This window comes from Ptychodera flava, chromosome 19 (genome assembly GCF_041260155.1).
Source record: "Ptychodera flava strain L36383 chromosome 19, AS_Pfla_20210202, whole genome shotgun sequence".
NCBI lineage: Eukaryota > Metazoa > Hemichordata > Enteropneusta > Ptychoderidae > Ptychodera > Ptychodera flava.
This window is the reverse complement of record NC_091946.1, coordinates 13201773-13226343: the sequence shown is the minus strand read 5'-3', so window position 1 is coordinate 13226343 and position 24571 is coordinate 13201773. Positions and strand designations below refer to the sequence as shown.

The 24571-nt window shown below is 37.3% G+C and overlaps 4 protein-coding genes across 5 annotated transcripts in view; 2 read left to right on the top strand and 2 right to left on the bottom strand.

Moving 5' to 3' along the window:
• Window positions 1–4430: 4430 nt before the first annotated feature.
• Window positions 4431–6458, bottom strand: LOC139118629 (parkin coregulated gene protein-like). Its single transcript, XM_070682042.1, has one exon. The coding sequence runs from the start codon at window positions 6303–6305 to the stop codon at window positions 5598–5600; it is 708 nt and encodes a 235-aa protein (XP_070538143.1). The 5' UTR covers window positions 6306–6458; the 3' UTR covers window positions 4431–5597.
• A 250-nt stretch (window positions 6459–6708) lies between these two features.
• LOC139118627 (zinc finger C2HC domain-containing protein 1A-like) lies at window positions 6709–13763 on the top strand. Of its 2 annotated transcripts, none has more exons than XM_070682041.1 (8): window positions 6709–6953; window positions 7071–7138; window positions 8624–8752; window positions 9488–9623; window positions 10156–10319; window positions 10908–11133; window positions 11604–11793; window positions 12579–13763. In XM_070682041.1, exons 1-8 carry the CDS (start codon window positions 6899–6901, stop codon window positions 12829–12831), a joined length of 1221 nt encoding a protein of 406 aa, XP_070538142.1. In that variant the 5' UTR covers window positions 6709–6898; the 3' UTR covers window positions 12832–13763. The 2 variants fall into 2 exon arrangements, with proteins under 2 accessions (XP_070538142.1, XP_070538141.1); XM_070682040.1 differs by having other exon boundaries at window positions 6712–6953; window positions 10881–11133.
• A 161-nt stretch (window positions 13764–13924) lies between these two features.
• Window positions 13925–17942, top strand: LOC139118996 (uncharacterized protein KIAA1958-like). Its single transcript, XM_070682606.1, has 2 exons — window positions 13925–17613; window positions 17769–17942. Exons 1-2 carry the CDS (start codon window positions 16498–16500, stop codon window positions 17940–17942), a joined length of 1290 nt encoding a protein of 429 aa, XP_070538707.1. The 5' UTR covers window positions 13925–16497.
• Window positions 17943–19789: 1847 nt separating this feature from the next.
• The window catches only part of LOC139118622 (uncharacterized symporter sll1374-like), a 44543-nt gene continuing 39761 nt past the window's right edge, over window positions 19790–24571 (bottom strand). Inside the window, exons 7-9 of the mRNA XM_070682036.1 lie at window positions 24180–24334; window positions 23551–23634; window positions 19790–22418 (exon numbers count right to left, since the gene is read on the bottom strand). The gene's annotated coding sequence lies outside the window, so the exon portion shown is untranslated. The remainder of the gene's footprint in view (window positions 22419–23550; window positions 23635–24179; window positions 24335–24571) is intronic.

Below are 24571 nucleotides of genomic sequence, written 5' to 3'. Positions count from 1 at the left end.
TGTGCAATTGTGTACATGTATTATTTATGCACCTGAAGAAACGTTGGTCCCATCTTCATCATGAAATATTCTGGTTTTCAGAAAGGGCCTCTCATAGTTTCTTGAATCAACTAGGCCCCCTAGGATTATGTTGATTTGTGGAATATTCCAGTTTTGGGCCCAGTCTTGTTCAGTCTTGCCATATCATTGAGAATAAATATGGTTTTCTAAGTTGAACATCCTGAGAAAGAAAGTGTTATCATCACAAACAAATAATTCTGACCAAACGTTTTCCAATGCTTCTGTTTTCGCTTGGTGAATATATAGGTGCATTTTGATAACAGGTTTGCTGTCACCGACCTCACGTGACCACTTTGATAACCCGTGCACTCCAATGACCCGAGACCAGGTCCACACTCACCATTGATAACAATGTGTGTGGGCCAAAGTATGATGGTGAATGGGAAACCAGAGTGAGCTGTGTGACTTTGGGAACTCAAATGCTTGTTAATTTACCTGCATAGATCTCCACGATGAAAGAACTACTTTGGTGCGAATTTCTGGAAGTCCAGTTCATAGATAGCACATCAGGTTCACTAAAAGCAGATTTCCAGATCAAATTCAACATTTATCTAAAGGAATTGTATTTTGAAGAATTACTAATTTGAATTCCTCAATATGAAGGATAAAGTCACTCTATTTTGAGGAATAAATGTTTAACTGAAAAATACTCAGTTGTCAATTGGTCAAATCTGTACTGTGTCTCTGCTCGTGGGTATTCAAGACGTAAACACTCGTGACGATGAAATTTCTGTTGAGTATATTTTCATGTCATTAAGCACCAAAGACACTCTGAAAACAAGTGTATGTGAGCAGAACTAAATATGATATTTGACAGGCAAAGGAAAAAAGTGAAATAATTTCTCACCAAAAAATGACCGAAAAGATAATATCAGGAGATGGTAACTAAGTCTGTGTTACTAGTTACTAAGTACAGTTGTCTTATGTGGGTTGATTATTATGATTATTCCTGCGATTGATGAGAAGGTAAATCCATACATGACTTTCCTTCATTCCAACTTAGTCTATTGCTATTGCCAATGGTCGCATTCCCATCCCAGAGTGCAGATATCATCAGCTCTGTATTTTGGTGGTTTGCACAACTGTTGCTGCAGTTTTTGAGAAGGACAGAGGTTTAAATATTTCTATGCTCTTCAACAACATACCGCAGGGGCTCACAATCCTCGTGTTGGCTTTTGTCATCAAGTCTGTCAAGCACTGTGGTTGGAGATCAAACTAAATGTATTTATTAAGTCTTAAAAAAACTTGTCTTTTAAGGCTTATTCGTTGAGAAATGATATTGTACAGAACACACTAAAACTTGATTTCATTTTTGCATGTATTTTGTGTTGTCATACACCATTACCGCTCATGGATACCGGGTTTATAGAGGACGGGTCAGTCAATACTCTTGAACCATCAGAAATTTATATTCATTGAAATTTGTGTTTTCAAAAATAATTCAGGGTACAAAATTAATGTCATGCAATAACAAGGATTTAGCTAAGGTAGATAATTGCTGTTGAAGAGAAAAATTCCAAGAAAACTACCATACCAAATAGCAGAATTAATGCTCCTGTACTACCTAGTATGGCATTAATTTTCCAAGCCATTGTTCAGGAGGTATGTTACTAACTGAAAAATGCATCAGTGACTGCTAATTATTTTTTTCCACTTGACTAAAGATATATCTGATTACAGAATGCATCAGAATAGTGTGAATGCCCACTCTGCTATAAAGATAATTAGTTTTCTTGCCCAGGACAGGTGCTGTTTAGCAAGAGCGCCCTCTAGCAGGCAATTTTAAGAATGCTGACACCCGGACACTGTCCCTATGGGTTACATGTTAAATAAACACATTATCAGAGAGCAAATAAATATATCACTCATCCACCTGCTTCTTCCTGATCATGTGTGTTTGAGCTTGAAGGAACATTTGACTCTACAATTGACAGTTTTTAAATGAATCTGACCAAACCACGATTGTGAATGGACCATGATTGACAGCACATATAGGTAGCCAGGAAACAAAAACACTGTGTGGTCACAATAAAACCCTTAACAATAGGCAACAGAACCACCTGTTAGCTTTATAGGGGCCCTTATGAGTGATCATTTTACAAACCTTTCTACATGAATATTTCATCTACTTTTGTATCATAGAAACTTCATGTGACTATTGCAAAGTTCCCTGCTTATTACTTTAACTGAATGTATGAAATTACCGGTAAACTAAAATTAGCACAAAATTTACATATAAGGATCTTCTAAGTCAGTTTCATGCATGAACAATTTCATGATCACTGAGATTGTCCCTACTGCCTTGAGAGCCTCACTTATCTAGTCTTATGAGAATGTTTATCAACATTACACCAGACACTGACATCTAGTGTGTTAACACCTGCTTTGCTGGGGAGGGCCTAGGGTAAGGGGCTGTTGTGTGTATATTGTTATTAATCCAACAAGACGGTTTCATCAAAAAAATCTTAAGTTGAATATTTCGTAAGTACAGCAGATCCTATCCAAATCCTGTACTGCATGGAGGGCACTGTGTAAGTACATGTGCTTGATTGTTGAAGGATGTATACAGGTGAAAGGAAGTGTTTCCTGGCATACTGAGATTACTTGTGTTTCTATTTAGTAACCAATCAGCTCGTAGCAAATGTTTTCCAAGGAGTCCACCTAAAATATAGGCCAGAGCTATACCAATGGCAGTATGGTATGATTTTAGCTTGTCTCTTCCATAAATTTTTCAGAAGCCACTATTTCTATGGTAATTACTTGTGTTGAGATGATGCACTTCAAGTGGCTATGGGGACGTTTCTTAAAGTGGGGCATGGAATTTTGAAACTGTGACTGAGAGTAAAAACTGCCATGCTAGAGTGACATGAAGAAAGAGAAATCTTTAGGTTTAAGGTTATGATTACGCAACCATAATTTTCCGTGACCATGAAACTCCAAATCAGTGTTTCATAACAGAGAATAAGAATTGGGTCACAGTGCCAAGTTTGAAATAAACAAATTATGTAGAATTTAGCAATATTTTCAAAATTAAAAATGGTCCCCAAATTTTTGATTTTCACAAAAAGACGACTGTGAAAACCACTCGGACTACACACAAGCAGCAGACAAGAACAGTAAAAATTTAAGCATGGCTGTGAAAAACTCCCTGAGAGGCACAGTCGCTCCAATGTCAATGTGTATTCTACCTTAGACGGAGCAGAATAGCTATGACAGATGTGGCATCTTTGCAGTCTGTGTGGAAGACGGTCACGTTTATGCATGGAGATCAGCACACCCCATGTGTACCACCCGTTTGGATATTTCATGGACTCGAGATACTCTTCAGTGACTTCAGAAAATTTTGCATATCGCAGGTAGCGGTATAGGACAGGTTCAAGAAAAGTCAAGAAATTCCTACATTTACCCACAGTCCCTAGAGGGACCATGATTTACCGGAAAAGGTAGCAGGCAAACTATTGGTTATAAACACATCGTTTGTAGCACTTTCATTACTGGAATAGTGTATCACTGTCTAATTGCTGGTGAATGCTTGCTTCCAAGGGGCCCAGACACTTCGCACCAAAACCACTTCGCCCCACACAACTTCGTCCCAAAACCATTTCGCACCAAAACCACCTCGTCCCAAGTATTACCTCGTCCAACGCCACTTCGCCCCAAGTACCACCTCGTACTGAAATTACTTCACTTAAGTATAGTTCCGTCAACTCGTCCTAAAACATCGATGCCACGATGTATCATAACGATGTTTTTACCTGCAACTTGGCTACCACGAACCATTTATTCTTCCATGAAACCATACGGTATATTAGAAAAAAGAAACACGCAAACTACTAAATGGTACATTTCAGGTGCCGTGCGTGGTATTGCACGATGCGATGTCATTTTCTCGAAATATGTACAATTTCAAGATTTCAGTCCTGGGATGGTAGAAAGGTGATTAAAACTTCACAGGCAGTGGTTGGTTATTTTCAGCTTTTAACGGTTAGCGATAAATTGAGGAGTGAAGTGGCAATGTTTTTGGGGCGCAATGGTTTTGGGCGACGTGATTTTGGGGCGAAGAGGTTTTGGTATGAGGTTGTTTTGGTGCGAAGTGGTTTTGGTGCGAAATGGTATGGGACGAGATGGTATGGTGCGAAGTGGTTTTGGTGCGAAGTGTCTGGGAACCCTTCCAAGTAATTGTCACTGTGATAAACATCTTCATGTACAATGTCCATACTGATGTCACACTGAAGGACATTTAACACATTAGCAATTACAGGACATTCATGTCACAAACTGACAACACATTTAAATCACAATGCCAAACTTTAACAGCACACTCAGTCTGTCATAAAACTGTAAACAACCACTCAGAAGGGACTCAAAAGTAAAGCACAAATAAAATTTATTTCACCGTGAAACTCGAAAAAATTATCTGTGGCCTAGAGGTATACTACAACTTTTTAAAGAACTGAGTATTTTTCTGTCCTTGGTAACCACTGGAAGTCTTGGTTTAAAGACAGCAAAATAAACAACAGGCATAAAAAGATTTATCATCTTAAATCCAACAAATACCAAATGACACAGAGGACTTTCTCAAAGACCACTTAAAATTTGTATATACAAAAGGGTTTTTGGGTAAAGAAACTGCAAGAATGCTCATAACTAATGGTACATTGAAAGTAACCTATATTAGTCACATAGTGAATAAATATGCCGCAATTCAAAAGATCAATGTTGACTTGTCAGACAAAATCACTATGAGACCAAACCAGGACGAAGAAACTGAATACTCTTTCAAATATACAATATTTTTGCATAATCAAAGAACCCACTAAGCCAGTAATGTTGAATAGATAAGTTCTTTGATGGTATGAATGTGTCAGTATTTACAATTACATACTTGCACTGACAATCCCCTCATGGCGAATTGCATGAGTTTAAAAAAAATAACAGCATCAAAAATTATTTTAACGTTAGATGTAATCATATCATTGAAATCATGGCCAATTTTCGAAAGGGTTTCTGATAAATACATAATGTGTTAACAAAAAAAAATGATAAGCCATGAACCAGGCCTATATGAGACATCACAGAAACGTCACCAAGGGTCAAAATGTTGAACCATTTTTACAAGTCAAGTGAGAATGAAAGAATGTGTATGAAAAATGACACTACAAACTGTGGCAAGTGTGTTCCAGTGACCCTAAAGATACAGTTTAATTTTGATCTTGAAAAGTCAAGACATAGCGTCATATTAACTGTAAAAGCAAAACATGTTATTGTATGCAGTGGTCTTCGTGTGGCAACATCTCCAAAGTGAAGATACACAAAATGACGACACATGTCAAAATGAACTGAAACTGTCCATGTTCATTAAATAACTCTGTTCAATTATCACATATTTTATAAAAAGCCTAGTTCCAGAGGTACTGTACACGGAAATATGAAATCCTTGGTGACGCGTTCACTACGATGGCTGCACGTTATGTATACAAGAACGTTGTTGTCCAACCCTTCCAGTTATTTTACAAGTTCTCCGGTTGGTTTAAAGTTTAGTTCAGTAAACACGATTCGTATGTTGGTACCATGTATTTTATATTGATAAACGCATCTTCGCCTCCTTGTCTTTCGAATGCTTCCAGTGTTTCTTGAATAAGGTCGCCGATGTTTTCCCTCTTCTGTTGGCTGTAGTCGATGCCGTCGCCTGAGTTGAGGTTGTTGTTCTTGAAGATATTTAGGATGGGAAGAATCTGCCTGTAGTATGGAACCAACGCCTCGCCTACCATATCTGCCGACACGACCAGGTGCTGTAGAACCTTCAGTGTTGTGCACAGGACCCTTTTGTTTCTCGTACTGAGGGCATTCTTGATGGGAATGATAAGCTGAGGAATAACTGGTAGAATCTTGGAACCACCGTGCTCGAGCATGTCGTGAACGCCTTGGCGGGAGAAGAACTCGTACGGATGTGATGTTTCACACAGCCCGTCGTAAAACAGAGGCAGGTAGTGGTGGTAATCCAATTTCTCTATCTCGACTTTCCATGCGATCTTGTTACCTTTGGTGTCGTGCTCAAGTGCGATTGGGAAATCTCCTCGCTCGTAGAACTTCCTGAACGCTGTTGGTTTGGCTGGTCTCTCTTTGAACGCGCCAGCTTCTGGAGGGTTTTTCACCTTTGCGTTCTTCAGTCGTGATTTCGTTGAAAATCCGTCTGCACATACCTCCCTCCTGTTGCCAGTCTTCTGACTAGTTGCTAGCGACATTATTCCAGTTGAGTATTTCCGTAATATTGGCAACTTTTTGTCGGTTTTCTACGGGAAAGTCAGCGTTGGTAACCAGCCGCAACAACGGTTTGTGTTGTTCTGTGAAACCAAGATGGAGAACTTCGATCTGTTGCTGTCATAACAGTGACGTCGCAGGTCCATGGCAACCACAGCCTCCGTCTACAACAAAATTTTCGTACTATCAATTAGGTAAGTTAAAGTCATAACAAATGTAAATAATATTCAAAATTTACGATTTATATAAATTAAAATTATCAAATTATCTTATGTCAGATATTTATTATATATTAGCGCGGATAAAATGTTAATAATTCGTCTCCAATAATACAGTAGCCCATTGAAGGCGGAAAAGGACAGAATGGAATATACCATTTTATGATGGGGGTGTAGTAGCTCCAGAAGTGGAGCCACGTTATCATTGTTTACCAATAGAAATAAACACATTTTAAGTCTTTCCAATCTCCTATCTAAGTATTTCGTCAAATTTCAGCGTATTTAGCCGTATTTGTGATGAAAAACAAAAGAAACCACGACTCATACGGTACTGCGTCCACGCCCGCGACGCGCGTTATATGCATTTCCTGTTGATCGCATCGATTGAAAATACCATCATGGCGGCCGCTTTGGGTTAGTATGGTGTGATTGAGCATACCAATCAACAAGTTCATACAAATGTATACCACCTTCTAACCTCCCACTTAAACGACAGGAATTAACTCAAGATTTCTATTTTTCTTTTGCCAGCCCGCGGGGAGGCAGGACCGCTGAATCCGTGTCGTTATTGCGGGAGAACTTTCAATCCGACCAGTCATGTGAGTACAGTGGCACTGCACCGCTATGGCTTCAGTTTGTTTACGATGACAACAAGACGCGCCATATACAAATTTAATGACGGGTTTGAAAACATGTGGAGAAACTTAATCAAAACCCTTTAATCTGTGCAATTTTTTCCCGATGTATCTGGTTTGGATGTAGCAGTTCCAGAAAACAAAAAAGTTGCTTGGGGAAAATAACTTTATAAATGACGAAATCTGAGCAGGTTGGAGATACCAAAGACCTCCATGGTTGAGGGCAGCAGTCAGCACACAAAATCGCAAAAAAAATTGCCTATGGCCTTTGGTCATTCGTGAAAACGTGAAAAATTACCACATATTTGTCATGTTAGATATTTCATCTCTAGTTCTTTTATTTATCATGGCCTTCTGGTTTAGCGCTGCCCCAAATATCAGAAAAATGAATGGAATAATTATGTGAAATTGCATTATTTTTGTTCACAAAAGTGCATCTTGCATATTTCTAATATGCCCAGTTAAACAAGAAATTAAAAAGGAAGATAAAAATCGAGTATTTCAATTCTTGGAGAGAGAATATGTCAAACGATACAAGAAAAAATGGAGGTGGTAATAAATTGCGTACATATAGAACTTTCAAGACTGGATTTTATTTTGAAAAATACTTAAACAATTTGTCAAATCTTCGAAGAGCTTTATCAAAATTTAGATTGAGTGATCATAGTTTAAGTTTTGAATTGTGTAGGAAAAGTAAGCCAAAATTACCTTTGAAAGATAGTTTGTCTCAGATGTGATAGCAACAAAATAGATGATGAGTTTCAATTATTATTCTCATGTAAACAGTTTATCACTCGATCAAGGAGTTTATCACTCAAGGAGTTTTATTGTTACAGGAAAGTGGAATAGATTGCTCCACTTTTTCCGGTGTCACACAAAAAGAAACGGCCCTTAAAAGGGTTATGGAGTATAATTTTCTAGATCTTGCTATATTCTTGAAAAACACTGATTTGTGCTGACCCTCCAGTAGCCTTCCCGCTGTTAAACAGTTTGCTTATTGTACAACTTATATACTTTGTTGTCCTCTTGAAAGTGTTCAGTTTTGTACTTGGTCCAATTTTGGAATGTACCATACCACATTCTCTGCTAGTGTGAGTTGAGTATAATGAAAATTGATTGATTGATTGATTCGATTGAATAAAATTTACCAACATTTTTATTGGAATAAAGAAATTAATTTCATGTTTAAGGTCAAATATAGACAAACACATTTTTGAAAAAAAGACCCTCACATTGTTTTAAGTCAATATAATTGTAGTGTGAAAGAGGATCCAGGTTTAAGAAAGAAATGTAACAGCCTTACCTATCCAGTTTGTCAACTGTTGTTCATCATGAGTTTTAAAAATTACTATTTACTAGTATGTAACATCACAATCTCAAGACTGGGAAGTTACATCACTCCAATGGAAGTTGACAAAATTGGTTTGTTCTCTTTCTTACTATTTGAAGGTAAAACATGAAAGAATTTGTCAGAGAATGCAATTTAAGAAGCGTCCAATATTTGATTCTGGAAGACAGAGAGCGTCCGGCTCAGATATACCATTTGGTGCCACTCTCAGACCTGGAAGACGGTTACAGGTAAGGCAATAATAGGCAGACTATGAAGTTCTTTCTTAGAATTTCTGGTTGTAGTTTTGAAGATTTTAAATTTGTGGGGCAAAAAATTTGAAAAATTCATCAGACTGCCAATATTTCTGCATTTCAATATGTTTTGCTGCTGATTCAGCAACCATGTCCTTGTTTCGTTTTTTCTACAAGAGTGAAGATGTTGACATTATGTAACTTCTTGGCAAGCCCCTTGCCTAGCAGGCTTACAGTTAGCAGCCACTTGATGATTCAGACAGAAATGTGACAGTATAGGGGTAGCCCATCTACTGTCTATGGTTGACCATTCATTTAAATTTGTATAACTACACAGCAGGTTCATGAAAACTATAAGATATTTGTTCAGGGCCCTGCAATCATCAAGTCTGTGAAATGAATAGTGTTATCTGAATTTATTATTTGTTACAATAATAACCGCTACAAATAAAAAAACAACAGTCCCTTTGTAAATGACTCAAATTTCTCAGCATAACAGAGTATGAGACAACAAGGTTTGTTGGTCTTTTTTGCCTGAATCTAGTCATGGCTCATTCATTTTAAAATTCCAAATTATTAGTGAAGGGGTATAGTAAAGTATAGAGAGGAAAGATAGTCATAAGATAAGGGATGGCGTTTTCAAGAGGCTCAGGTAAATTATTTTATTTCTGAAAATAGCCAATTTACATCATATATCTGAAATCATGTTTTGTATTTCTTTATTCTGTCAAGACTACAGGGAGTAAGAACAACTGGAGAGCAAGACACAAGGAGTTTATAGAAACCATCAGGAATGCCAGGGCTGCAGTTAGGGCCATGAGGAGGGGTGACCCTCTGCCTCCTCCACCTCCCCCAGCAGACAATCCAGGTCAGTATGTCCCCACCTTACAGATTTTCTACAACAGGGTCAGCTGTATTTCAAACTTCATGATCATAATATCCATGAATTATAAGGATAACCTCTGACCTTAGAGCACACAGTATATATGGAGTAGCAGTTTGGATGTAAGACCAACATTGGATAGTACCATCTCCATGAATTTGCATACGTCCATATATGGTAAAAGCGTTGTGTCAGCCATTCTTACTTATGGAACATCAGTTGCACTGTACAGTTTTTGTGGCACTTTTTATGGAAAATTTAGTGATCAGCTAACATAGATACAGGACTGTATTTATTTGATAGACAAAAAAATAAAAAAAATAAAGATTATTGAATAAACACATGCAATTGGTTGTTGCACCCTACCAGTGAAACTATCACCAACCCATGCCAAGAAACATTCAAATACTTATCTGTTAGAAGTCTTTTCAGAAAAAAGATGGTAGATAACTCATATTGTCAGCTGAGAAGTTCCTGTCAAAGGAACCTCTGCTGACAAAAGAAAAACTCTTTTCAGATTATGTATACTGCACCAGTTGTCACAGAAGCTTTAATCCAAATGCAGCAAAGAGACATATACCAATGTGTAAGGCCAGGAAGAGAGAAAGAGGCGAACCAGTGTCGTATCTTGGAAGATCTGTCGGCCAAGGGTATGGTAGTAAAATAAGTACAGGGAGAGAAGTGAGTCAACAGTGTTGTCTTGTCATTTACAGTTTTTCATGATGGTGTTGATAATGATAATGATGATTGACCATGATTATCATCATCACCATCACCATAACAGCCATCATCATCATCTTTTTCATCATAATTATCATCATCATTATTGCCATCACAGACATCGTAATCATTATCATCATCATCACCGTCATCATGATTGTCATCATTGCCAACATCATCATTATCACAAACATCATCACCGCCATCACATCACCATCATCATCATTAAAAGAGGGAAATCACATTGCCCACAAACAGTCGCGGTATTACTAGCATACTTCTGATGTTGTGTATGGGTACGTTCCTAATTTGCACTCTGCCACACAAGAATTTTTTCATCATACAAAGCTGTTGGCATGTTTTCAAATCAATATGTTACTGACATATTCTGTAAACTGTAAACATGCATTAAAACATTGTTTCTTTGAGAAACATGTTTTTATGATTAAATTCCTAGAAACATAAAATTTATTCTTATTTTTATAAAAAGTTTGTGCTGCATGTTTTCTTAATTTGTTTCAGTATGCCAAATCAATTCCCAAACCACAGCCACGCATCAAGAGTGCCTCATTTCACAAGAGAGGAAACGTGAATGAAAAACAGAAAAAGTCGACAAGCTATCACACAAACCAGCCAATAGTCGATCCATTTCATGACGTACCCTACAATTATGATACACCAATACCAACCAGGAAGAGTGTCGGACCAGTATCCAATAGTACCGTCTTTCCAGCGAATGGTTTCATGGGGTCAACCAGTCCTCGAATTTATCAAGGTAGGCTTTCACCCCAGCCCCCCATACTTGCAATTCTCTTGATTGTATCTAGTTTACAGAGAAATAAATCTGAAGAAAATTTTTATCAAAACAAAAGCACTACTCCAACCAAACAAGTGTAAGAGCAAGTACGCCAGTGTAAAACTTCGCATCCATGCCAATACTAGATTAAATTTCCATGTGTACATGTACGTGTGTCAACACACTTGACAAAGAAATTTCAGTAACTCTGAATTCTGGTAAATATAAAATTGAAAATATGTTTACTTTGTAGTTAAATTCTATGGTTAGCTGACACCTCATTTTACTGTTTGCGAATAACAGTTTAATTTGAAACCATGTGTAGATACAGTGGTTGTCAAAAGAATTATTTAAAAATGTGAAAATGATGAATTTAGAATTTACCAACTGGTCAAGAAACAGTAGTGGACAACCTTACAGTAGTCTTCCTGGTTCTCTTATGTTTTCAGACCAACCCTGCGTTTTTTCTTCCACTGGCCTGACGCCTGCTGTTGTCCATGGCAATTCTTACGAGCCTTCTGCAAGATTTTCCCAAGGTTTTGGAAAGCCAAGGTCAATCAGTGCAAAGTACAGACACATGAATAGTCGCAAGCCATCCAATGACAACACAGAAATGGTGAACATCTCAGATGGGTTTCAGTAAGTACATTTCAGTACAGATGCCTCAGTAGAGCTAATCTAACAAAACATCGTGTTTCGGTAAATTGCTAAACAAATAACGAGTGACTAATAATTTTGCTCTGCTGGGAAGGGGGAGAGACAGAATTGTACTGTAGGCTATATGAGGTCGCGATGAAGTACTGTATTCATTGCCTTGATGAACGTAGTATGTGTTTTTGCCGGTGTGTTTACAGATGTGTGTGCATGTTTTATTTAACTCCGGCTTTGTGGAGGGGTTGCAGTCAAAATTGCAACAACTTAGCTCAGTAATCGAACCATCTTTTATTAGAGGCAAGGATGTTGCGAAGTAGTTTTTAATGCCAATTTCTTTGCCAGATTAGTAAGCTATTTAGTTCTGAGTTCAAATCTAATGAAAAGAATTACTGAAGATACTCACCGTGACCTTGTTCCTGCCAGGTACTTGCATCACTGCCAAGTTTAGTCAGCCAAACTTTTCACTGACGTGACTTCCTAAGACATACACAAACAGGATTTTCACTGACTTGACCAGATATTGTATGGCACTATGGTTTGTGACTTTGACCTTCTGAGTACACTTGACCTTGAGTCAGGCTGCCTTTGAGTAGTTTAGCGTGAAGAATTAACAGCTTTAAATTTTATGTTTGTAGTATTTGGTATTTTTATGTTTGTTTGCCAATAATCATGAGGACTAGGACACGACCAAAGGTGCATTATAGAATGCTGAAAAATCTAACTGTTAAACCCCATGGCCCCTTAAATTTTTATTTTGTTCAAAATTGCAGCATAAATTTGCCACCCATGTCACCGCAGCACAATTCCCCAAGCAGGAAGTACACAAGTAAAGCAACACCACGGTACGGGAAGACCAGGTACGGCATCGGAGCCCTCAGCAAATCTACTGAGGGAGTCAATGTCAACGTTGACAGCCACTGTCACAGATGTGGTGACTCATACCCAGACATGACGACCAGGTTCTGTTGTAACTGCGGTGTTCAGCGAAGTCTTGGTTTTGGCATGGTTTCAGGGGTGCACTGAAAATGTTGCCAGAAGTGTGGTGAAACGACCAAGTCTTTCTCAACCCTTTTACCACCATGGTTTCACCCAAACTCATTGTTATCAAAGGTGATTGTGGACCTGTTTACAGGAGAACTGGGGTAAGCAGGTGAATTTTAGTCCAGAAAAAGGGTCAAATTTGGAGTGTTAACTCCTGTGTACGGGCCTTTTCATTGCGGATAAGGAATGGCAATTATTTTCAATTGGTTCATACAAACTACACAGAATTGTGCTTGGGAGTGTGACAATATTTACAGTTTTTCAAAAAGAGAAAGTTGATTTTCAAGTCTCCAAAAGCTGTCATGAACTGAGTGCCGGAATCATTCAATCGTGGCAATAAAAATCATTGCGACATGGTAAACATCATCTGTTATACCCAATCCAAGTTTTGAATCACCCGATTCACCTTAGCAATCTTATAAAGAAGTGTTTGAAGCCAGAATCAGCGGCTCAACAATCTACAAGTCTTGTGTCATGATTTTGATATACATATATATCAGTTCAGACTTGAAGTCTCAAAAATGTTGTCAAGTACATGACTGCCAGTTGGCAATGACCCTGTTGAATACACTTGAAATTGTGAGTTGAGTAGTATAATTTTTTTATTTATTGAAATGTGGTATAATCCTGATAATCAGGGAAAAAATCACTTTACACAAATCATTTACTTCTTTTTTCCAGTGAAAACTTATTGTAAGTTGAATGTCAACAGCTTTGTAAGATTTAGTAGAATGTACAGTGTAAATATGCTATGCCATACCAATGAGTCATTGTCTGTGTTGACAGACTCAAAACAAACACACACAAAGTTCCATTACAAACACATCGCAAACACATGCCCAATCTCACACATTACAATTGCACTTTCACCTACAGATGAAGTATGTTACATTTTTGTACATACCTCTTGTTTTTTGCATTTGAAAAAAAATGGCCGCCATTTCACCATTACTTTTTATCTCTTCATAAATACATTTCAAAAAATAATTTTTTTTTAAATTCATTAACTTTAGTTTTGCTAGATTTAACTTAAAATGTTAATTCATTCTTAAACAACTCAGCTCACAAAGTCACCTTCCTAGGCACTTCACCATTTCAATATTAACACATTATGGTGAAAAGTAGAAAGAAAAACATTTTTTAAGGCTTTGAAGTTCACCTTTAACCTTGTAAGTTATTCCTCATAGACCTAGTAAAAGCCAGTGCACCATATGATCATGTTCATTACAGCCTTATCAACTTCATTATTTTCTTCAATCAACATGTATCCATTCAGTGTAGAAATTACTAACCACTTGACAACCATTGAAATATTTCATTATTTGGTCTTTAAACCATGTATTTATTATATTGGCCAGCTGTGTATTAAACTTTAGTGTTAGCCTTAGAGCCTGCTGCACATCTATTGCAATCAGTTTAATCAATTAAAATAAGAATAGATTTCGATGAAACAGACAATTTCTCCTGACAGTGTTGTATTGTATTTTGAAAAATGTATTTCTGCCAGGATTTTCCTAAATGAAATACAATTGTCACAGGTTTTTTTAATGAAATTAATTTCTATGTCTGGCAGAAAGGTCCTTACTGCCATGTTGTCAATTGTGAAATATCAATCTTCTGGTCTTGCAAAACCCTCATTGCAATCAAATCTTACCATAAAGTGATCAGATTTATCTTCCTTACATAGAGAATGCATTTGGCATGTCTCCGTCTGCATTTAGCGAGATCTTTTTGATATAAAGTCTTGTTTTCCTTTGCCATTGTTTTCAATTTAGCATATATGCCAAAAGTGGCTGGTAGATTTTGTCCTGATTGATACAAAAATTAATATTAATTTAGTACCGGTAAGTCATTATGCTAATATTTCAAACCTGTTAACACCTTGATAACAAATCTTCGCCAACCTGTTGTCTTGCACTCAGACATAATCATGCAACAAATACCTTGTGTTGTAATATTAATTTTTGTACCTCCAGTATAGGCCTGACAAAATCCAGCAGCAGTGTTTGTAATACTTTTAGCATACAGCACCTTGTGCATCCCAACATCTTCAGAATAGAAGATACATACAACAAAGCCATGGTGAATGGTGAAATCTGCACAAATAGTGACTGAACTACATCATGCCGGTATGTGTATACAATGCAAGATCCGAGGTACATGAATATTCCACATTGATTAAGGGTCATTAGCATAGAATTTTAATACCGAAACAATGCTCATTAATGTAATCTACATATTTGAATATCATTATACCTCGCATCTTGCACTAATAGCGGTATGTGTGGGCTGTATAACAAGATGCATCCCTAAGTGATGAGATACTGTAAAACATTCGCAGTGAGATAACTTTTAGCAATTGTGTTTCATAACCTTACAGCCTGAAATATTCTATTTGATCCCAGTGTTTCCTGTCATAACCATACCCTTACATAAAGTTCAGAAATGGGTTGGAATGACATAACAATTCAGTGGTATGAAGATTTGATAGTTGTTACTATCTACAGCAAAGCTTGGTCACTGGAATGACAATGAGCAAAGTATGGTATCTATGCAAATTAGGTAAATAAAGCCAGTGGTGTATCTATGCAAATTAGTAAACAGTTCAGCCTATTGTTATGTAAATTTATAACTATAGGCAAGTAGTATCTATGCAAATGAGTAAATAACTGTAGGTGCAATTTAATGGGTAACCTTATCCTCAGCAAGTTATATCTAAAATTTCTATAATTGTTTTTTTTTTAAATGAATAATTTTTAACATCCCTTCAAAGAAAACCCTGGAAATGAAGAGAACAGTTGATAAAGAACAACCCTTACATGAAGATAATATTAGATTGATGTATTTCATGCAAATCCTTAATTCACCAATAAAATTGGCTTTAACTGTAAAATTTTATAAATATGCAAAATATGTATGATATGTAATATACCTGTGTATAAACGTATAGTGTAAATCTTCAATAAACAATCTTCCATATTTATATCAAATATTCTAAATGTATGTAGCTGAGCATGTTATGTCCAAGGAAGTTCCTAGTGTTTTGATGTTGAGAAATTGTTTAAATATAAATGTAGTTTATTTTTCTAGATGAAAATGAATATTTTGTACCTGTAGTAAAGTGAAAGACATACTGTACTATACACCATATGTTCCCTAAGTTTATGTTTCTATTTTTGCCTGGGTTTTACCCAGTAATTGTATTATAGACAACAAACCTTCACATCTACATGAATAAATATAGGAAATACCACGAGTTGGAGTGGGTTTACAATGGAAACCGTACAGTTTCGGTCAGAAGCGTGTAAACGTCACGAGGCCGTAGGCCGAGTGACGTTTACAAGCTTCTGACCGAAACTGTACGGTTTCCATTGTAAACCCACAACAACGAGTGGTATTTCCGACTTATACCACGAAATATAACGAATTTTGAAATAAAATTGATCCTTATCAATGCGAGTACTGAACGGCCATGAAGTAAACGATGATCGATACCTATTTACATATGAATCAGCGGTGGTTTGATGAGAAACCATGTGCGTTCTAGGCAATGATGTGCTCTGATTGGCCCATTTTGAAACATTCACACCTGGTTGAATTAATTATTTGTACACGTGGAAGTTCATTTGTGTCAAGCCCTCGTGGAGGATGGACGTGACGGACAGCTTCTCTGACATTTCAGAAGGCGAATATGATAGCGACATCGAGCGGTACGTTTCCCAATTTGACCTTTTCAAGTTTGATACCGCCACTGCCTCTGTTGAACAAGACTTGCAGGAAGATTTCAAACTTACGAAAGCACAAGAGCTGTCACGTTTTGCCGAGCCTGTGGGTGCAGAGGAATTAGCTGAAATACAGCGTTCACGTGTACCAAGAAATACAACCAAGTCTACTAATTGGGGCGTCAACGTATGGGATTCCTGGGGTCGAAACAGAAACCAACGCATTACAAATTCAGGAGTGAAAAGCAGTGAAATGTATACACTCGTGCCTGCTCTTACCAGAGATATTGAGGCAAGTGAGTTATGTTTTTGGTTGTGCCGTTTTGTTGTTGAAGTTCGCCAACAATGCGGCTCACAATATCCTTCCCAAAGCCTGAGAGTGTTGTGCAGTGGTATACAACGGTATTTGCGAGATGAATGTCGCCGTCCAGATCTGGCTTTCATGGATACCAATCGTGGAGAGTTCCAAGACTTCCACCATACAATAGACGGCGTCATGAAAAAGACAGACAGGAGTGGCATAGGTGTGGAAAAAAGACAGGCCCAACCGTTTACTCGGGAGGATGAAGGACAATTATGGGACAAGGTTTTCTCCATCGACAACGCCCAGAACTTGAGTTATGCTGTGTATTTTTACGTCTCAAAGGTTTTCGCTTTGAGAGCATCGGACGAGCACAACAATTTACAGGCAGAACAGTTTGTGTTTGGAACGGATAAAGAAGGAGAATTTGTCGAATTCCATGGACGACCATGCAAAAATAATCAAGGTGGTTTTTACAATTCCCGCAAAGTACCATACAAGAATATCCGCCAATATAGTGATCCATCGAATCCACGCTGTGTAGTGAAGCTGCTAAAGAATTACTTGGGATTAATTCCAAGTAAAGGTGCATTCTACCGTCGGCCACTACCAAAGAAGACAACTACCAATGCCATAAAGTTCTCTTCCCAGAAGATTGGGATTAACACAATCCGACAGTATACAAAGAAAATGTGTGAGATTGCTGGCATAGATGGATACCACACTGGGCATTCTGGCAAGGTAAATTTCTGCATTTTATTGCAAGTGTTTCTGCAAATTTTTAGATGTTTCATTCAACAATTCTCAACATATGATAGTCATAAATTGATTTCTCTATTTAAGGTTTGCCTATATATGCTTATACACTGAGACATCCCTTTCATTATATTCTTCAGGTTACAGCAGCAACTTCTCTATACAAGCAGGGGTTTGATGAACAACTGATAAAAGAAAGAACTGGTCATAGATCAGACGACGGTCTCCGCGCTTACAAACGCACTTGCAGCTCCCTACAGAAGAATGTATCTGATGCATTACAACCACCAAAGCCCCCGACCCAACGCCGATGACGAAGATGCTGCCTTCGCCTTCGCCGCCGCCTCCGCCACAAATGTGGCCGTAATATCTCGCCAACCTAAAGACACAGCCTCAGTAGAAGCTCAAGTATCGGGAGACGGTGACAAATGTGCATCCGATGATATTTGTATATCAATACAGAAAGGTTCAAAAACAGTGACCATAACTATGTGATAATTGAATGTTACATTATATAAAATTGCAATTTGCACAATATATTTTGGTGTATTGTCAGAGTTATTTGGGTGAGGGATGTAATGTATGCAAATTAGTAAACCGCCACACTTTTTATTCATATGTAAATTAGTAAACCCAACACTTCTATTCAGAAAAGTGTTGGGTTTACTAATTTACATATGAATAAAAGTGTGGCGGTTTACTAATTTGCATGAGAACAAAACGGCTGCAGTTGGTTTTCACAATTATATGCACGTCCAGGACAAAGGGTCACATGGCCATTCGTGGTATAAAATACAATATAAGCACAATACCTCGAATTCATGTCCTTGTCTTTGCATTATGGTACATGTGTATGGGTGTCTGTGTGCCCTGCTAGAGTGATTGAACCTGTATACCAGGAATTAGCTATGACAAGGTCAGTGTCATGGAAACTATAAATCATTGACTCAATCCAGCGAAATGGAAATTCTTGTAACTTTTAAAGAGCAGACAGAATGATTTTATGCACAAGCTAATATGATGTGCAGAAGCTTATATGCACAAGCTCATATGATATGCACACTCTTGCATGATATACATAAGCTTGTATGCTGTGCTCATCTGATTGAAATTATTGAATGTCCATTGACAGACAGCCTCAGTTATTACCTGCATGCAAAGCTGACTTCAAGTCTTGGTTCAAAGTCAACAACACATCAATCATTTCTTTGTGGACATGGCAACACTTCTCTGAGTGACATCTTCAGTGCATTCTCCAATACATGTGGATATAACCATCATTTGTATACTTGAGGTGTCCACAGTTTCTTCATTTCTACCTGGACACTGAACAAATTCACCTTTCCCGTGTCAGGTTTACCCTATCCATAAATGAGGATTATCATTTTCTGAATGAAACTTTCCTGGCCACCGATCAATAAGGGCTGATGTGCAGTGTCTCAGAAGCTGATATCCAATTGGGTGGCTGAATCTTACCGTTAAAATTAAATAACACAAAAAGACTCTCTAAGTTGCTGTGAATAGTGACAATCAACCAATCAGATATAACCTTCCGAGCATGCTGCACAGCAGGTCAATCATTCTGCTGCTGGCGATGTTTACAAAAAGTCTCCCTAGAACAATGTTGAATTGTACTGTGGCTGTAATGAACCTCATATTCCTCAGTGTTGTTCAATTCAGTCTTCATAAACAGAATATGTTACAATCACACAACACAGGTTGTACCTTGACCATGGGCAGTAGAATGCCATTACATGCAATAGATCTGATACTACAGAGCCCAAGTATCTGGTCACAAATTGTAACATTAAATATTGAAATCTTTCACATGCTTGCACTTTTAATATATCAATATTAACAGGAATGTTCCAATTCATCATTTGTCAACTCAATACGCCATTTTCATGACACCTGCTCAAGCTTGTATCCTTATGTGTTATTTAGTAATATTCAAAACTCATAGTTCTGCTGTGTGGAAAATGCTTATGTTTACTTGTAAATAGGTTACAGGTCCTGGAGTTACTTTCTATAGAATTCTGTGAACTAGTTTTAAAACATGGTGGCTGTAATCCAACACACACAAAAAGACACAACGTATAAAAAATTGCTGATTTGCTCCAACATGTTGAACCCAGAAAGAAGTGAACTTAGGCATCTGGAATAAGATTTTCCAAAGATGTTTTATTGTGACCATATCAGTATAGTATTTTGTTCTCATAAAAAGCAACACTTGATGAAATTATCCCTGAAAGACCTGATACTGGTAATTGCTATTTCAACTCAGGAACCAATTCCATGGTTAACCCTGTATAAGTCATTTAGAATACTGGGGTATTTACGTATACTGTACGATATATTAATTAAAATATTCCTCATCCTTAATAAATAGTTTTTTGAGCAATCAAGAGACTTTAGATAAGTCTAAGGTCATAATTTTTACACATTAAAATATTGCCAATATGTTGAGGATAATATGTACAACTGACAACACATTATCTTGGCCCTCTGCATGGCAGTTTCCTTTCTTCACTGACAAAATTTAACTTAACCCTTTCACCCCCAGTTCCCTGTATACAGTTCCAACTTTACCATAGAAAACAATGGATTGGGGAAAACCACGGTGGTGAAAGGGTTAAGGTAAAGGGCGACGAATTCGGACGCGCACGCGCTTTAGAACGTTTCTGCGCAGATTTAACTCCAGCCTGCCGCAAATGGGTTATTTTGTAGCATGTATTTAACATCACCTGTCATTGTTGAAATTGCACTTTTACCTAATTTTTTGACCCAGTCTCTTAGAAATACATGTGACCTATAACCTTGTCATATTTTGACCCCCTAGAAAGCTGGTTTTTATTCAATATGAGCGAAAAATTAACATTTCTCTCCCATTTACATGGCGCATATTACCCATTCACCTGGAGATATTGTAAAAAGTAGCGTGGTGACACCCTTTTATTAAAAGTGTAAACTAAATGGTATTATGTCAGGATTTTATTCGCCAAGTTTGGTCAAAATGACACCATTCAAAGCGACAGGAAGAAAGTTCGAAAATTATGTAGTGATATTATTTCGATATTGTCATTTTGTAATCGATACTTATGTAAAAATTTCTTTACAAACATCATGAAAACTATACATTCGATAGATATGGATCTTAAGTCTTGGTATTTATTAAAATTAACTCATTTGCTAAGCTTTTTATAATTGCTTTCTTTAGTTTAAGTGAATTATATCATTTTTATTTATTTCTTACGACGCCATTTTAACGTCTGTTTCCGTGGAAACGAGCATGGTGACCCCCATTTTTTATTTTATTTTTGCACTTGCACAACTTCCAAGAATATTTGTGCAAAGTTTCAAGAAAATGACACCACAACTTAATTTGACGTAATTCGTAGTACTTCACCTTAAGACAATTTTCAAATGTAAAGTCTATCACATCTAAAACAGCTGCCTACAACAGCTGACCATTTTTGAACATGTAAAGGATGGAGTTCAGGTAACGGTCCACCCAAATTTCTGACGAATATTTTATGCTCTGGACCCAAGGCATTTATGCAGGTTAGTAAAAAATAGTGAGTGTTGCTTCAGTATGCAGATCCTGAAATAGCACGTCATTATCAAGCGAGAATAGGTATGTACTTGCAACAGGATTGTTGACATTTCCATTAAGGTAAAACGCACCTCGGGGACAGACATTCAAACTCTCAAACTTTTACTATTCTCTTCTAATATACCACATGTAGGGGTTCATTTTAAAGCTCTTGGTAAAAGAAAACTTGTCACCGGCTTAGTTTTTCGAAATTCGAAAATTTTATTTTTCTCCATAGAGTTAACACAGGGATGGCGGCCATTTTGAATTTCTAATATCGGTAAATCTTGGGTAATTTGTTTCTGTAGTACCAAAATTTGTGCGGTGACCCCCTATTTTTATTCTTGATTTTGAAAGAGAATGGTTGAAAGATTCCTTGAGGAAAGTTAGAGCAAAGTTTAAGTCTTTCACTTTCGAGGTGCATACTACCTTAAGGTAGAATGCACCTCAGGGACACACATTTGGACTTTAAAATTTTTACGGTACGTTTCTGGTCAACACTTGCGGGGGCTTATTTTAAAACTCTTTGAAAAAGAAACATTTTCATTTGCTAAGTTTTTCGAAAATCTTTATATTTCACCATAGAATTAATAACACAGGAATGGCGACCATTTTGAATTTCAAATATAGGTATAGTCAAGAAATTTGTTTTTAGTACCAAACTTTGCACAGTGACCCCTGATTTTTATTCTTGATATGGTAAGAGAATGGTTGAAAGTTTCATTCAGGAAAGATGTAGCAAAAGTGTCTTCCACTTCTAAGGCCCATACTACCTTAATAGCTTTAAACGAACTCTATGAATAGGCTCATATTAACCTTATCAGGGATTCCTCACTTGAAAGAGTTTGTGTAGGTCCAAAATTCTCCTTCATTTCCCACAAAAGTTACAACTTTTGGCTGAAGTTGGAAGTTTGCAACTCAACTTTCCGTGTGTTTAGGCACCGATAGATGACTGTCCCTCAAAGTGTACTGAGACCATACAAGGACCTGAAACAAGCCAAGGGCTGCTGGTACCAAACACACCAACGCAAAGATGGCACCTAGCAGTTCTGGAGAGGCATTGGTCACGCGACCATCAGTGACAGCTTGTTTGTAGTTGTACGAATTGAGTACGTTGACTACCAATATCGGTGCTATGGACTGGGCAGGCTTTGTGAATAATGCATTGGTCCCGTAAATCATAGATGACAGTGGAGATCTGAAACAACAACAAACGCATGCAGGGTGATGCCACATTGCAGACACTATGTTTATATGTGTGTTGCAGAAGACATAATATGGAGTGAATAAAATTTGTGTTACTGACATATCACTCCCAGTGGCAAGAAAAATCTCAAATTTGTACAGGAACCAAAATAAAAAGGTTTGTCATGGTTTTTGATTGCATGAATACCATGTCAAACGATGGTAACCTACTGCCAAGGACAGACAAGGTTATATCTCAATGTCAGGAAAGATCTATGGTCGCCCTGTTACCAAGTCCATGATGCATTGCACATGAAGGTATATAAAGCATGCGTTTAATACTAAAGGAACTTTTTAACCAAAGGGTATACGCACAGTATATGTTACTCATACAACACTATGGAAGGTTACACCCTGACGCCGATGGACACAAAATATGTGAGGCAATTTTTAGGAATTGCATATTTGTGTCATTCTTCTATAACAACCCGTTGTACAACACAAATCAGTATGTTTTTGTTGTTTTCAGTGTGACACAGCGACAGCAATGCATTGTGGGAAAACTGGGAAAGTTCTAGATGGATGAAATCTTCTTGCAGAAATCTTTCAGTCTGTGCACGTCTGGTAGTAGATCTAGACACTTGGTCTCATAAATTATCAATTATTTGTTATTATATCATACCAGTATATTGATGGCCCAAATGCAGCGATCTGATTGGTTGAGACACGAAAAGAACCGTGGTATATTAGCGATATACCACAGCTGGCATTCTCGCGAGCTCTCAGCTTGAGCAAAAATCCGTTTATGACCTTCCACAGCAGAATTTCAATATACTGTTATGATATAATAGCAATAAATCACACCAAATGACGGTATACTGCTCGATTTTGACAAGTTCACTTCATATATGCACTCAATATCGCTCGTGCATATATATCGTAAACTGGTCAAAATCTTGTGGGATACCATCGCTGGGTGTGTTTTATTGCTTAAATATTTCACTGTCATCAAAACTATTGTTTTCCTTCTGCAGAACAATGATAAGCTGACAGCATAGCTAAGAAAGCAATGATGGAAAAATAACTCAAAATCTGATGATACACTGTAGAATAAATACATAAATTCTGATAAAAAGGGGACTTACTTTCTGTTGTTTTTGGCCACATCATCATCAATGACATCAGACACACATATATTGAAAAACTGAAAAGTTGCCATGGGTAGACTCCTGTACAGGAGATACAGAGAATTTACACTGTTAAAAGACAGGAATCACATGAGGGATAAATATTTGTGACAGAACAGTGAACACGAAAAAGGATCATGGAAAACGTGATCAGTCGATGTTGGTCAGTTCAACTGTATACCTCATCCCTATTTCATTTGTGACATCCAGCAGTCAATGACACAAAAGTAAAAGGCAAAAATTGTTGATGTCAGGACCTCAGAAAATTTAACCATACATGATGCAGCCATGCATTGATGCCATCTCTGCATAACATACATGTTCAAATGAAATTTCACAAGTGTTCTGTATTCATTCAACAGATAAAAATTATTTCTGTGGAATTTATTTTCCAACGCTCTTTGGTCAAAGTACAAGGCTTGTTACACTTCTATATTATCACCATGTCCATTCCATGCAAATATAAATTCATATATTTAAATGTTGAACATCATAAATATTTAATGCAAATACAAGAACAGTGGCAATTTTTGTACACTTTTCTCCTGTCTTGTCAACCATAGTGACTCAGCACACGAATAACTTACACATCCACTAGAAAGAAGAATGATAGAAGCCAGGTATGTGATCTTCCAATGATGAACATACATGTTGCTGTACAGAACTTGACACAAAACGACCCAAGGATAACTTTATAAGATCCAAATCGCTCTACTGTCTTGCTGTTGAGAAGCACCAATACCTTGGGTTATGGATGAAGAAAATCACAGTTTTTAAAAATTGCTGGTCTGGACAACTTTAAAAAAGCAGAAATGGTGATGTAACTTTGAAATGTTTAAGGTAGTGACTCAGTTTCGTTGACACATATTTTCAATCAAAAGTTTCACATAGAAAACAGGGTCTCACACCCAACATGTGGTACATTTTCTAATAGGTCTATATTTGAAGAAGGTAAAAATTTTGTTTAGTTGTCAAAACA